Source organism: Nicotiana attenuata, chromosome 9 (assembly GCF_001879085.1).
Source record: "Nicotiana attenuata strain UT chromosome 9, NIATTr2, whole genome shotgun sequence".
In the NCBI taxonomy this organism is placed as follows: Eukaryota; Viridiplantae; Streptophyta; class Magnoliopsida; order Solanales; family Solanaceae; genus Nicotiana; species Nicotiana attenuata.
Genome location: NC_031997.1, coordinates 4,092,310 through 4,105,878, shown reverse-complemented (window position 1 = coordinate 4,105,878; position 13,569 = coordinate 4,092,310). Strand labels below are relative to the sequence as shown.

General features: G+C 35.0%; 2 protein-coding genes across 2 annotated transcripts; one reads left to right on the top strand and one right to left on the bottom strand.

Annotated features, from left to right (window-relative positions):
* Positions 827 to 4,292, top strand: LOC109231988 (B-box zinc finger protein 24-like). The gene is made up of 3 exons (XM_019397607.1): positions 827 to 1,323; positions 3,188 to 3,499; positions 3,849 to 4,292. Exons 1-3 carry the CDS (start codon positions 1,141 to 1,143, stop codon positions 4,059 to 4,061), a joined length of 708 nt encoding a protein of 235 aa, XP_019253152.1. The 5' UTR covers positions 827 to 1,140; the 3' UTR covers positions 4,062 to 4,292.
* Positions 4,964 to 9,868, bottom strand: LOC109231986 (fructokinase-2). Its single transcript, XM_019397605.1, has 4 exons — positions 9,354 to 9,868; positions 6,405 to 6,737; positions 5,380 to 5,496; positions 4,964 to 5,292 (listed from the first exon to the last, which is right to left on the bottom strand). Exons 1-4 carry the CDS (start codon positions 9,861 to 9,863, stop codon positions 5,161 to 5,163), a joined length of 1,092 nt encoding a protein of 363 aa, XP_019253150.1. The 5' UTR covers positions 9,864 to 9,868; the 3' UTR covers positions 4,964 to 5,160.

The following is a 13,569-nucleotide window of genomic DNA, read 5'->3' as shown; positions in this document are numbered from 1 at the left end:
AAAGATAATTATATAAACATAAATAGGTATATATAAAGAGATAAATTAAAAGAGTTAAATAATAATAAAGTAAGAATGAATAGTAATGGATGACCAAATTTGGAGTAACACTATTCATTCTCATTTTGAAGGCAAAAATAAAGGAGCACTGGAGTCACATTTTAGCGAAAAAATGTTAGCATTATAAAAAAATGAGGGAGGATTGGAGATGCCCTATGAATAAGGAAAATTTTATCATCCAACCACGTTCCTTATTTATATTTGTTTTACTACAATATTTCTTTTTCGGTAATAAAATGGTGGTAACTGACATAACATCGGTGACTCTTGGTAAATGTTCTCTCAGACATTTTTACGGCGTTACTTTTTTAATAAAAAACTCATGTTTAAAAAAATAACTAAGATATTAATTATTATGTGTACATTACGAAAAGTAAGATAATAATTTCACAGAAGGATAAAATTTTCTATAAACCCTTAAAACTAGGTACCAAAATCACACATTCTAAAACTAGGACACAAATTAGATCATGTTTATAAACTAGTAGGTACTAAAAATGCAAATTTTCTTAAATCAAATACGTTGAATCTTGTATTTCAACTCTCACCAACCAATACTATGGTAGATGGAGAGAGTAATAAATATGGCCCAAAATATTTGTGGCCACTAATATTAACGGCAGTGCAATAGCCACACATATAGTGTTATTGGGGGAGGAGAAAAGGGTCCCACAAATGCTGTGTTGTCTCAATAGTAGTCTAGTATTCTATATGCAAATCCAATTCCCTTATCTTCACTACCTTTAATTAAAATCTTCTTGAAATCTCCTCCAGTCATTTAATTGTCTAAAAGTTGCCTTCTTTTTTATAGACTCTCTGCTTCTTTCTTATTCTTTCTCCCATTTTCCCTTCTCTTTCTTTGATTGGACTCATCACCTGCTTTAGATTTTTTGTTCATCTGCCGACACAAAGTTTGGTTTTGGTCTGACACTTTTCACATACCAGAATTTGTGTAGTCTTTAATTCTTGAAAATACATCTTAAAAGCTTCCAAACAAAAGATTTCCTCTTTTTCTTGTGCTAAATTCAAAAGGGTATGTCCTGAAGAGGCAAGAGTTGAGAGGTATTAGTAGTAATAAAGATGAAGATCCAGTGTGATGTATGTGAGAAAGCTCAAGCTACTGTAATTTGCTGTGCTGATGAGGCAGCTTTGTGTGCTCAATGTGATATTGAAGTTCATGCAGCAAATAAACTGGCAAGTAAGCATCAGAGGCTTCATCTTCAGTGCCTCTCTAATAAGCTTCCTCCTTGTGATATTTGCCAAGTAAGGAAACTTTTTTCTACTTTACATTCAATCAAACCTATCTATAATAGTCGCGTTTGTTCCCATATTTTTTTGATGCTATAATGAATTGTTGTTATAAAGGACATATAATATAATATATCATAAAAGATAAAATTTATCTTTTATAATGAATCATTATTATATAATGATGATGTTACATAGAGGTTTGACCATGATAATATGTGCCCTGTTTATAGAATTAATTTGTTCTGGTCTAGATTGTGTTAACATGTCAATCCTAAAGCTAAGTTGGTCCTTGGCTATTGAAAATTTAACTTTACATATTCCTTTTGATTAGAGGTCTTGTTAGCTTATTAGAGGTTAAGGAACTAGCCGGATTTATTTATTACTTAATCTTTAATTTATTATTGTCTCCCACTACATATACCGTTAGGTTGCCATTTTATGTAGTGTATTTAGCAATAATAGAGTTTATGCTTTACTACAACAACAAGCCCAGTGTAATCCCATAAAGTGGGGTATGGGGAGTTTAATGTGTGTGCAGACCTTACCCCTACCTTGTGAAGGTAGAGAGGATGTTTCCAACAGACCCTCGGCTCAAGGAACAGTAAAAAAGAAGCGACCAACAATAACAAGAAAAAAACAAAGACACAATGTGTAATGATAAAGATCTATAAGAAATGCAAGAATAGTACTAGTATTACTCGTAAGAATGTAATAACAAAGCTCTAGAAACAAGAAAATATAAGAATATTACTAATAATATTAGTAAGACTAGGAGAAATCCTTGACTACCTATCAACCTTCAACCCGGATTCTGATCTCCACACCTTCCTATCGAAGGTCATGTCCTCAGTAAGTTGAAGTAACACCATATCCTACCTAATCACTTCTCCCAATACTTCTTGGCCTACCTGTACCCTTCCTCAGACCCGCCATGGTCAACCTCTCTTACCTCCCAACGAGAGTGTCTATGTCTCTCTTCATCACGTGCCCGAACCGTATCATGCTTTACTAATGAAAGTAAAAAGGGGAGAGAGGGTTCCCACTTTCCAGACTCATGTCTTAAACCTCATACCATAAGTATTGCAAGGGAAACATGAGTTATAAATGTAGAATTGGGCATAATAAAATGGTTTGATGGATATTTCATCAAAATAAATGGTTTGATGGTTGAGGGATAGTATATGTTTCCAATTGAAAAAGATAATATAGCGCTGAATGTTTGTTTAGGTGCACATCATGAGTTTGAACCAGCTGGGAAACTAACTCTAGTATCTAAGCTGAGAAGAGTAGAGGAGCAGACTTAATAACTTATTATCCACAGAGTTTCGAAGTTGGAAACACCAAATAGTGTAGGCTTTCAATTGTTGCACTATCTGGAAGTAAGAGAAAACTACAACGACTACAACAAATCCAGTACGCGGACCTTACCCCTACCTTGTGAAGGTAGAGAGGTTGTTCCCAATAAACCCTCTGCTCAAGGAACAGTGACGGAAGTAAGAGCAAACTGAAAAAATAAAAAATCCGTTGGCAGGTTGACCTATGATGGTGTGACCCTTTCAAGGACCGGAAACCTCAAACGAAATACCATGTCTATCTTATTGCAGATATCTACTCGTACCTTTGGAGGTCCTTAAATAGTCTACAACAAGCTAAGAACATGCGTATGTGAGTCGAGTGATAATTCTTATTTGGAGAACCTTGAGAAGCTAGGGAAGATGATCTTTCTGAACATGGTTAATTATCAGAAAATGAATGTAAACAGGCCAGAAAACAAAAAGGGAACTAGAGGACGTCAACCTTATATTCCCAAAGAATTTAACATACTTTGGGAGACTTCATTATTACTATCGTTTACCTTGAACTGTCATGTATGCAGGATAAAGCAGCCTTCATCTTCTGTGTTGAGGATAGAGCTCTTTTTTGCAAAGACTGTGACGAAGCGATTCATTCTGCCAGCAGCCTTGCTGCAAACCACCAGCGCTTCCTAGCCACTGGAATTCGAGTAGCCTTAAGCTCAAGCTGTAATAAGGATGCAGTAAAAACCCAATTGGAGCCACCACAACCACCTCAGCAGAATTCCCAACAAGTTAGCCTGAAAATGCCTCCACATCAATTGTCCGGTATCACATCACCATCTTGGCCTGTTGATGATTTTCTAGGATTTCCAGATTATGATTCGACTGATAAGGTAAGGCAAACTTATTTCTTTTTCATTTTTCTTCAAGTACCCTTGTCGGAAATTTAATATTTGTCGGAAACTTTAGTGATGTTTCACACACACACACACACATATATCCCATATCAAAAATGTTGGATTCAGCTAAATCCATGGAACCTATATTGCATCCGCCTTTGCTCTGACATGTAAGACTTTCTAATATTTCTTCCAAGGAGTACATGTTATAACCATTCCATGTATCTATGAAGTTGGCCTAGCACAAATTTTAGTTTAATCTATGAATTTATGATGACCCTTGATTCAATATTTTCATCTGTCTTTTTGACAAATAACGATTTGATTGTTTCAACTTATACAGAAGGAGCTGCTTGAGCTTGGTGAACTGGAGTGGTTGGGAGACATTGATCTCTTTGGTGAACAAACAGCAGCTGAAGTACCTGAGCTATCAGTATCTCAGTCGAGCAACACACATAATATTTACAAGCAAACCAGATATCAAATGTCTTACAAGAAGCCCAGAATTGAAATCCCAGATGATGATGAGTACTTTACAGTTCCAGATCTTGGTTGAACTCCAATGTCGTGAGATTCCTATTTAAACGCTTAAGTGTGCTTTCGTGTAGTACTTAACCTGTGCACTCATACTGTCAACAGATATGTTTTGTAAGTAGTAAGTAGAAGAAACATTATTCTGCTTAAGATAGTCTTTATCTTGTGTACTTTCGCCTCTCAGGTTGCATCAGGCTTCTTATTCTTAAGTCTACAATAAATTCACCTTAAAACACAGTGAGGCATTCTTCGATCGACATGTCATACTAATTGCAAGAGCTGGAACACGACGCTGTGTGTTTTTTCATTTTGGAAACTAATACTAAGACATTTGAAATTTCTGGACTTGCCATGACGAAAATGCAAGTTGGACGTACAAATCCATTCTCGAAGAAAGTTTCAATTTCCTCTCCCTTAGTTTGTTCTCTTTCTTTGAGCTAGTAAAACCTTCTATTGTTAAGAGAGCTACAACATTTTAAGTTCCAACTGCAGTTCTGATACTCAAGTTTTACAGAATCAAGTTGTTTTGTTCATTACTCAATAGTTACGATTTCACCTCAAACCACAGGGACAAGGCATCCAAGTGCTTGAGGTTAATTATCTCTCAAATATAACCGATTTTCTGGTTCAAGTACTGCATTTTGCAGTTAGTCTAAGCTAGACTATCTAATTATGAACTCTTGAGCAAAATTTCCCTACTGGGGGGGCAGGGATTGATGAAAAAGGAAATTGCTGAAAATTATTTCCTCTCCTAAACGAAATTAACTTAAAGTGAAACAGATGTAAGAGATTATATAGTACCACTCATCTAGTTAAGAGTTGAAGCAACTAGTGATTGATTGACTCCAACACAACTTATATAAAACTTGAACAGGCCGAAAGCAACTCCAAACGAAAGGTAAAATGAAAAATTCCACCGACAAATCAATAGGAAGAAAGCTTAGTTTATTAAGTGACTTAATGCAATGTCTTTCATCATTACAAGAAACCATTAAAATGCGAAACCCCGAAAGTGAAAAATGAAAGGCTGAAACTACCTTGATTGATTGAAAGGAAAAACTCGTAAAGGATCGAAATATATCACGATTAAAAAGAATTAAAAGGGTAACATCATCTTCGTCCTATGCTCCTCCCTTAAGCAAAGTGAGGGCTTCAGATTCAGTAGGAAGAGCTGGGATTGCTCCTTTCTTGGTTGTTGTGATAGCTCCACATGCACATGCAAACCTTAGTACTTCCTTCAGCCTTGCTTCATCCTATATTTTTAGTTTTTCCACAAATTAATTAACTCCCATTATCTGTTTAGGGGTAAGAATTATAAAGGTATTAGTATTAATTATTACCTCAAGAATGGATTGGTCATCAACAATCTTGGTTAGAAGGGCACCAACAAAAGAATCACCAGCTCCGGTAGTGTCAACAGTCTTCACATGGAATGCCTCAACGCCTCCATGGAAATTCTACATCCCAAAAAATAAGTTAGATCAAATTATTAGTAGTAACACATTACAAACTTCTCTATCCAAATTTATTTTATTTTAGATAAATTCTTACCAAGGAAAAGATATAGGTATATAGATGTACTCTATGTGAAAGGTACAAATAACTAAGCCTAAGTATGGCCTACTAAAAGTACTTATGGATGGTTAATGATGTCGGCATTCTGTCCATGTTTCTCTACTATACAATGAGTAAGCACACGACTACTATTCAACTTTGTCAGTGTATTAAAATCACAGATTCTAATTAATAAAAGAAAGACCAAAAGATATGCGTCCTTATTGGCTATGAAGGGACACTCAGCTTAATTACTAATTAGCAGTACGGCGAAAAGTGAAGAATACTTAAAATTATGGCATAATCCTTCTGACCTTTAGGCTAAGATAAGTGGAAGAAACAAAATTATGCACACTCAATGTAATTAAATAGTGCCAATTCGTGCTAAGTGCTGTCGGTCCACCTTTAGCCTACTTGGTACGACTTTAATTATTACAATTAAACACTGTGGTTCATTTCTTCAAAGTCCTCACTGACCCCCTCTTTCCACTTTACAGCTATGGTACTAGAGAATTCAATAACAAGCAACCTACCTAATAAAGTAGGAGTAACAAAGAAAGGTAAAAAGGACATTATTTAACTTATATACAGTGAGAGGGCATATACACTGCACTGAGAGGTAATTTTTTATATTTTAAATTCTTATTTATAGATAACTTATCTTTCAAAATTTTATCGACGATACTAATAGTAATCTAATAGCATAAAAAGTGTTTAAATTGTGCCTAAGTAATATAATCTCTTTTTTATAGTGGTTATAACCTCTACAAAATGACAAATAAATAGGTAAAAGAGTAGAGGGAAGTTATACCTTAGTGTAATAATTGCAGCCTTTATCGCCAAGGGTGACCAAGAGGAGCTTCAAATTGGGATGCCATAAGGACATGGCAGATTCGTCATCAATCTTGTCACTTCCAGTTAGGAATTCCAGCTCCACATCACTCACCTTGATCACATCTGCCTTGTCCCAGATGCTCTTGATTTGCTTCCTCGCCTCCTCTGCCGACGGCCACAGCGGCAAACGGAGGTTTGGGTCATAAGAGAGCAATGCCCCTGCCTCCTTTGCCACTTCCATTGCCTTCAAATGTGCTGATCTGCATGGCTCCACTATCAAACTAATCGATCCGTAGTGGAACACCTTAGCCTATTACATAATCACAAAAATTTAATCTCAGTAATTAGTTATTAATTACCAGAAAAATAAACACAAGGTAAACTTGGATAAATAGTTGCCAAACGCAATGATGAAGTTAGGTGAATGCTGAAACTTACCGTTTCTATAACTGGGCTAGAAATCAGAGAAATAAAAAAAAATCACAGAGAGATATTAAGGAACAAAACAAAATTTTGGGCCGAGAGGGATGATTCCTAGGGGACCATATTTCTTCTATCTTCCTGTCATAATCAATAAAATCAAAATATTCCATGATCTTTTGCCAAATGACATTCAATTCCGACGCTAAAAAATTAACAAATTATCTTCTGAACTGAAAAAAAAATGAGAAATTAGATTTCACCATCATAAATGTTACTAGTATTCCAATTCCATTCAGTATGAAATTGAGGATTACAGAACGAAAATCAAGACATTAATTTCGATTAATTATCCGTGGGGCTGACCTCAATGGGTACCAATGAATGACTATGAATCTATGAAAGTGACATCTGAAAGGATTTTTACTACTGCAAAAATTTACGGAATGTTTACATTACATTACATTTACTAAAATTAAGCCATCTAATGAGATAAAAAAAAAAATTATTCCCTTCGTTCACTTTTACTTGTCTCCCTAAAAAGTCATTTAGTCCTTACATTTGAGAAGAGAAGTAAGTACTACTATAACTAAGATGCAACATTCAATGAAGGGTAATTTAGTCACACTAATTATTTTCGTTTAGAATTTAGTATTTCTTTAATGGATGTGTCAAAAATAAATTGGTCACTTCCGGTGAATCAGAGGGAGTATATGATTATTGATCTCAAGTCTTAACCAATAAAAGGTCTCACTGATTGTCGGAAAAAGTTATTTTGGTAAACCAAATTGTTTTGTTTGCACTGAAATTAGTTTCATCTCTTACTACTACTAAATACTGCATACGTGTTAAAGGATACTATTAATACTCCTAAAAGAAGTTACTGTCACATAAAGTGTGACAGAAGAATAATGAATACATCACGCCAAAAACTCATGAAAGTGTGTAATGACGATATACGAGGATTATAGAGTGTATCACCCCAAGAGTCACTAGCCAGTAGAAAGTAAAACACAGTGAAAATTTATCCTCTGAAAATAAAATGTATGACATGTATCTGTATATAAATTATTTTACTAATAATTACTCCCTCCGTTCACTTTTAGTTGTCGAGTATTCTAAAAATAAATTTTTATTTTTACTTGTCACTTTTCACATGTCAAGAAAAAAATAATTTATTTTTTCTGTTTTTCCTTAACATTAATTATTCATTCCAAATCATTTTCTAAATCCATTAGGACAATACCAATTAATATGGATATCATGGTAAAGTATGCAATTTATTTATTATTTCTTAAGGGTGTGCAAAGTCAATAAGGGTAATTTTAAAAAAACAAATTGAATATTTTTTGATTATATAAATGGATATTTTTTCTGAACCAAAAAAAAAAAAAGCAAATTGAGGGGTATAACTACTCTAAGAAGATACTTCTAGTATTTTATTATTCCTAAGAGAACAGAAACAAATAGGCGCGTGGAAACAGTGCTGGGGATAGGGATAATGATATATGATCGCAAGGAGACAAGAATAGCTCTTTCAGATTTCAACACCTGAAAGGCAGGAAAGTTGCTAGCTGACAACTCTTAGAAAAATCCGTCTGTTCTAACACCCAGCTGCATTGCATGCATTGCAACATGACATACACTAGCTTTAAGGTTTTCCTCAATCATCCAAATTCTTCTTTTCCCCAATTTCCTCTCATAACAGAATTCCAGATTGACAAATTCTAGCTTTATATTAATCCAAACCGTTTAAAGAATAAAATAAAAAATGGAAAAAAATAATACTAATACTAGGTTTTTATAATAACATCAAACACTTGAAGATAGAAGGGCAGCCGGTACACTAAGCTCCCGCCACGCACGGGTCCGATGGAGGATCGAACAACAAGGTTATATTGTACGCAGCTTTACCCTATATTTCTATAAGAAACTGTTCTCACGGCTCGAACCTGTGACCAGACAACAACTTTACCCGTTACACTAAGACTCCCCTTCAAACACACTTCGAAAATATGACGAAGAAGTTTCTTGCTAATAAATATGCACGAGACTCTGATCTACTGATTTTGGGGTATTTCGGGTTGGATCTAATCTAAATTATAAAACTAATATCGCATCAAATTAGTCAAATAGAGGCACATAATAAATGAAGAGGAATAGAGAGGTCAGATAAGATAACAACCACCTACAGCATAATTTAATTGAATAATAATGATATATTATGTCCTTCTGTTACTACATTAATTAACAAAACTGCAGTTAAGTGAAAAAGACAACAACCAACCCACCCAAAAATAAAAATAAGTTTTACGTCCTTTTCAAATTAATTAACAAAACTACAGTTAAGTCAAAAACAGACAACAACAAACTCACCAGCTTCATAGCAGTGTAAACTAAGATCACACGAAAGGTCACGTGAGAAACACGCACAATCATAAAATGCAATGCGAGTTGGGAAACATAAAAAATAAATATAAAGAGATTTGATGACGATGGCACTTACAGATCTAATAACATCAAGATTCAACTCGTCGGGAGTGAGCAACATATCGGCACTGGGATTCCTGTAGAACATAAACTCACGCTCTCCGTCGGCGCGTAGGGTCACGAACGCCAACGCCGTTCTCGCGCCTTTGTCGAAGTTGATCCCGTCGGCTTGGACGCCGTTTTGTTTGAGTATCCCGGCGAGCATATGGCCGAACTCATCGTCGCCGAGTTTCCCGACGAACGCCGAGTTTCCCCCAAGCCTAGTCACTGCGATGGCGACGTTTGCCGGTGCACCGCCGGGAGCCTTCAAGAACCCCGGAGCCTCGGCAAGGGAAACGCCGGAGACCGTCGGCACGAAATCAATCAACATCTCGCCGAAGCTCACGATTAAACCAGAACTAACGCCGTTAGCTGCCATAGCGACGATGAATAGAGAGAATATATGTATATATGTAAAGTATATATCTATACAATAAAGAAGCAAAGATAGAGAGGAGAGGAGAGGAGAGAAAATCGAAGGAGGCATATATATAGAAGGTGGTGGTTGGAGAGGTTAATTAGGAGAGGAAAACTAGTTTATTAAGGAAAGAAAATAGAAAATTAAAAGAATTAACAATCAACCAAAAATCCTTTTTTTTTTTTTGTTGAAATAGAAGTATCATTTTTTTTGTTATGATCAATCTTGGATGGCACGTCACTTTTATGTGGATGTGGGGTCTTTATTTACTCGATTGAACATAAAGGAAATATACCACAAAAAAAAAAAAAAAAGAGTTTAGAAAAGAGAGAACTAGTATTTGGTACTAATTGGAAATAAAGATTTTGGACTAATAATTACATGTTCCTTAACATTTTCGCTTGTGACCCTATCTTTATGACTTATTATTGAGAGAAAATTAAGCTTGAAACTGTTAAATTATTTTTTTTTTCCCTCACTTGTCACTTATTTATAATAAATGTCACCCCAAATATATGTACACGATTCACTTATTCTGTTTGATTGGAATCACGCAAAATAATCTCCTATTACACAACTAATAATTACCTCTCCTAGTGTATTAACCTCTCTCTAATTAAGTTAAATAATTTAAACTAATCAACTAACTAGATCATTGATGGTTTAGGAACGATGTATAAAATAATTCATTTATATAAAAGTCTACCTTTATTGAAAGCCAATTGAAAACTTTGCGAACATAATTCCTTTTTTCTTTAGCAAGGGCTACTATGTCAACCAGTAAAATGCTACTGTAACTTAATCGTTCTCTTATTTGGTGATGATATAGCAAACGATAATAACACATTTTCTTTCATTTTTCCTGGTTTACTTACTAATATTTTTGTCAAAGTTCATTAATTTTATTGAGGAGAAGAAAACGGGGATGCCATCCAATTATATGTCTATGGATATGTGTTATCCACTTTTTCATAAGAAAAAAAGGCCTATGGATTTTTTGCCCTCAAAAAGAAATTTAGACATGCGTTATCCAAATATCTTTTTTTTTTCTTTTTTTCTTTTTTTCTTTTTTTACAAGATGTATGTATATTCCTTAATTTTCGGGTTATGATTATATTCTTGAATGGTACGTCACTTTTATGTGGATGTGGGGCCTGCATTGACTTGATAGAAGACAAAAGAAATAGGCGAAATACATAAACGGTCCCTTTAGGTTGTCCTCAACGTTTATATGGACACCTCAATTATGCTAATGACCAGAGAGACACCTCTTCTCGGCTAAAGTGTATCTCACTAACCCCTCACGATAATATGGCAAAGTGTGTGCTTTTTATTTATGTATGGGCGCGTGAAACCCTCAAAATTGTGTTTTTCTCTTTTTTCTTTTTAAATTAACCTTATTTTATAATGACCCCACTTACCTTCATCTTCGTACTTCTTTCTTCTTCGAGTTTTACCATTGATGAAAAACAAGAACAATTAAAAAGTTTCTTCCAAATTACAACAACAACAACAATAACTACCCAGTAAAATCCCACCAAGTGAGGTCTGGGGGAGGGTAATGTGTACGCAGACCTTACCCCTACCCGATAGGGCAGAGAGGCTGTTTCCGATAGACCCTCGGATCAGAAATGGAAAAAGCATAAATAAGCACACAATTTCGTCCAATATATACTATCACAATTGTTTATACAATCAATCACAAGCATTACCGTGATAATTAATTGGATAAATTAAATTTCACATCATTAAGTTAGAAGAATCATGTCTGAGATGAAAGTTACCACCATAAACTTTATGACTGAACTCTACCACCATAACCTCAGTCGCCGCCACCAACAGAGACATCACCTCAGGCGGTAAAGATGTTTGAGGCTCCTACACGATAAAAATTAAGACCAAGATCCAATAATTTTTTTATTGATCTTTACTGCTTGGGTTTTTCAAGAGAAAATCTTTTAAGAAATAAATAAATGAAGGGCGAATGGTAGCAGTCGACAGCCGAAAAACTTTTGATTTAGATTTGGAGTGGAAAGGCTCTGTCCATTATATTTTGGCTAAGAGATCAGATTTTGGGGAAGAAGAAGAAGTAAAGGAAGAAAAAGAATTGCAGCAATTTTTGGAAAAGCTTGAAAGAAGTTGAAGAAGAAAAGGCAGATGAAAGGTGCGATGGTCACGGGGGAAAGATGCGATGATTTTCTACTTGGGGCCTGGGGGTTCTATTTTTGGGAGGTGGGGCGTAAGGAAGAAGAATAGGTTGGGGGGTTTGGGGGGGGGGGGGGGGGGAGGCGATGGTCTAGTTGGAAATAAGGAAAAAGGTATTATTTTCTTATTAATTACACGTATCAAATATTTTAATTATAAATTACACTTGTCATTCTTTAATTGGTTTATTGACACAACACCGGCAAGTGTAACTCACGCATACGGTCTGCTCCACTCGGATATTTACTTGATACACTTAATAGTCATTTGAAGTGTCTAAATGATAAATTGGTCAATTGAGGTGTCCATCTAATCGTTGAGGACAACTTAAAGGGGCTGTTTATGTATTTCGCCAAAGAAATATCCTCCCAAAGAAATGAAGATTTTAAGCGAAGTAGAGAAATATTTTGTACTATTGAAAAATAAGATTTGGAAGTTATATTTATTTCGTCTGTTAAAATTTATATGTATAGCCAAGCAACTAGCTAGCAATATTTTAAAAAGAATTCATTTGTTAGACAAATAATTGTGATTAATTACCCCTCAAAAAGGAGAGAAAAATAAAAGTTTGAAGTATTTTCGTTATTTTTTTCCTTCTCTTATCATTAATTTAAGGGAGAAGGTTCGGATTTGTCGCTCTACTATTGTTTATGTTTGTCCCTCGTTATATTTTTCGTCCATTTTAGCCCCTACCGTTAATAAACTCTTCAGATTTTCCCCTAACCCTAATCGTCTTATATTGTGGCAGTTGATCCCTTCATTTTTGTCCATGTCAGCTGTCAAGTCAGATGGCCTCATGTCATTCACTAGAGAATGGGTCAACATCTGACTTCTTTTTAGACCTCAAAAGATTTTTTAATCGAGGCCACAAAATATGGGAAAATGATGTGTCGAACCAACAATGGAGTAATCACGACAACAAAATCAAATTTAACAGAATGTGAAGTGATTCACAACTGCAAGAAATGACAATAGTGAAAACCCAGCAGTAAGTTTAGATCCATGACCAACTATTTGGCGATGGAAGACAAACTTGACTATTTCCAGCTACAAGTTCAAATACTAGCTTCAACTATAACAAATGAAAGTGCTCTAAGGCTAAGTCTCTCAAGGTTGCAGATATAAAATTGAAATTGGTAAAGGGAAATGGCAAAGGAATTGATTTTTTTGTGTTCAGAATGGAAAAATCTACTAATTTGTGCATTCTCAAGCTGTTTGAAGAGCACGGACAACACAAATATAAAGTGAAAGAAGAAATAGTAGTAGGACTCTCAGGTTTTTCACAGTCAATTAGGGCATCTCCAACCTTGCCCCCATCCCCCATAATGAGGGCAATTTTTCGAGATATTTTACTCCAACCCTCCCCCATTTTTGTCCCCAAAATGGGGGATGAATAGTGTTCCCTCAAATATGGGGGTACACTATTTATCTCCCCCATTACTATTCATCACTTTTTATTATTAATTTATTATTTAATCTTTTATTTTATCTCTTTATATACACTTAATTATGTTTATGTAATGTTTTATAATATTAATATTATGCAATTCATCAAACACCTTGTATGCAT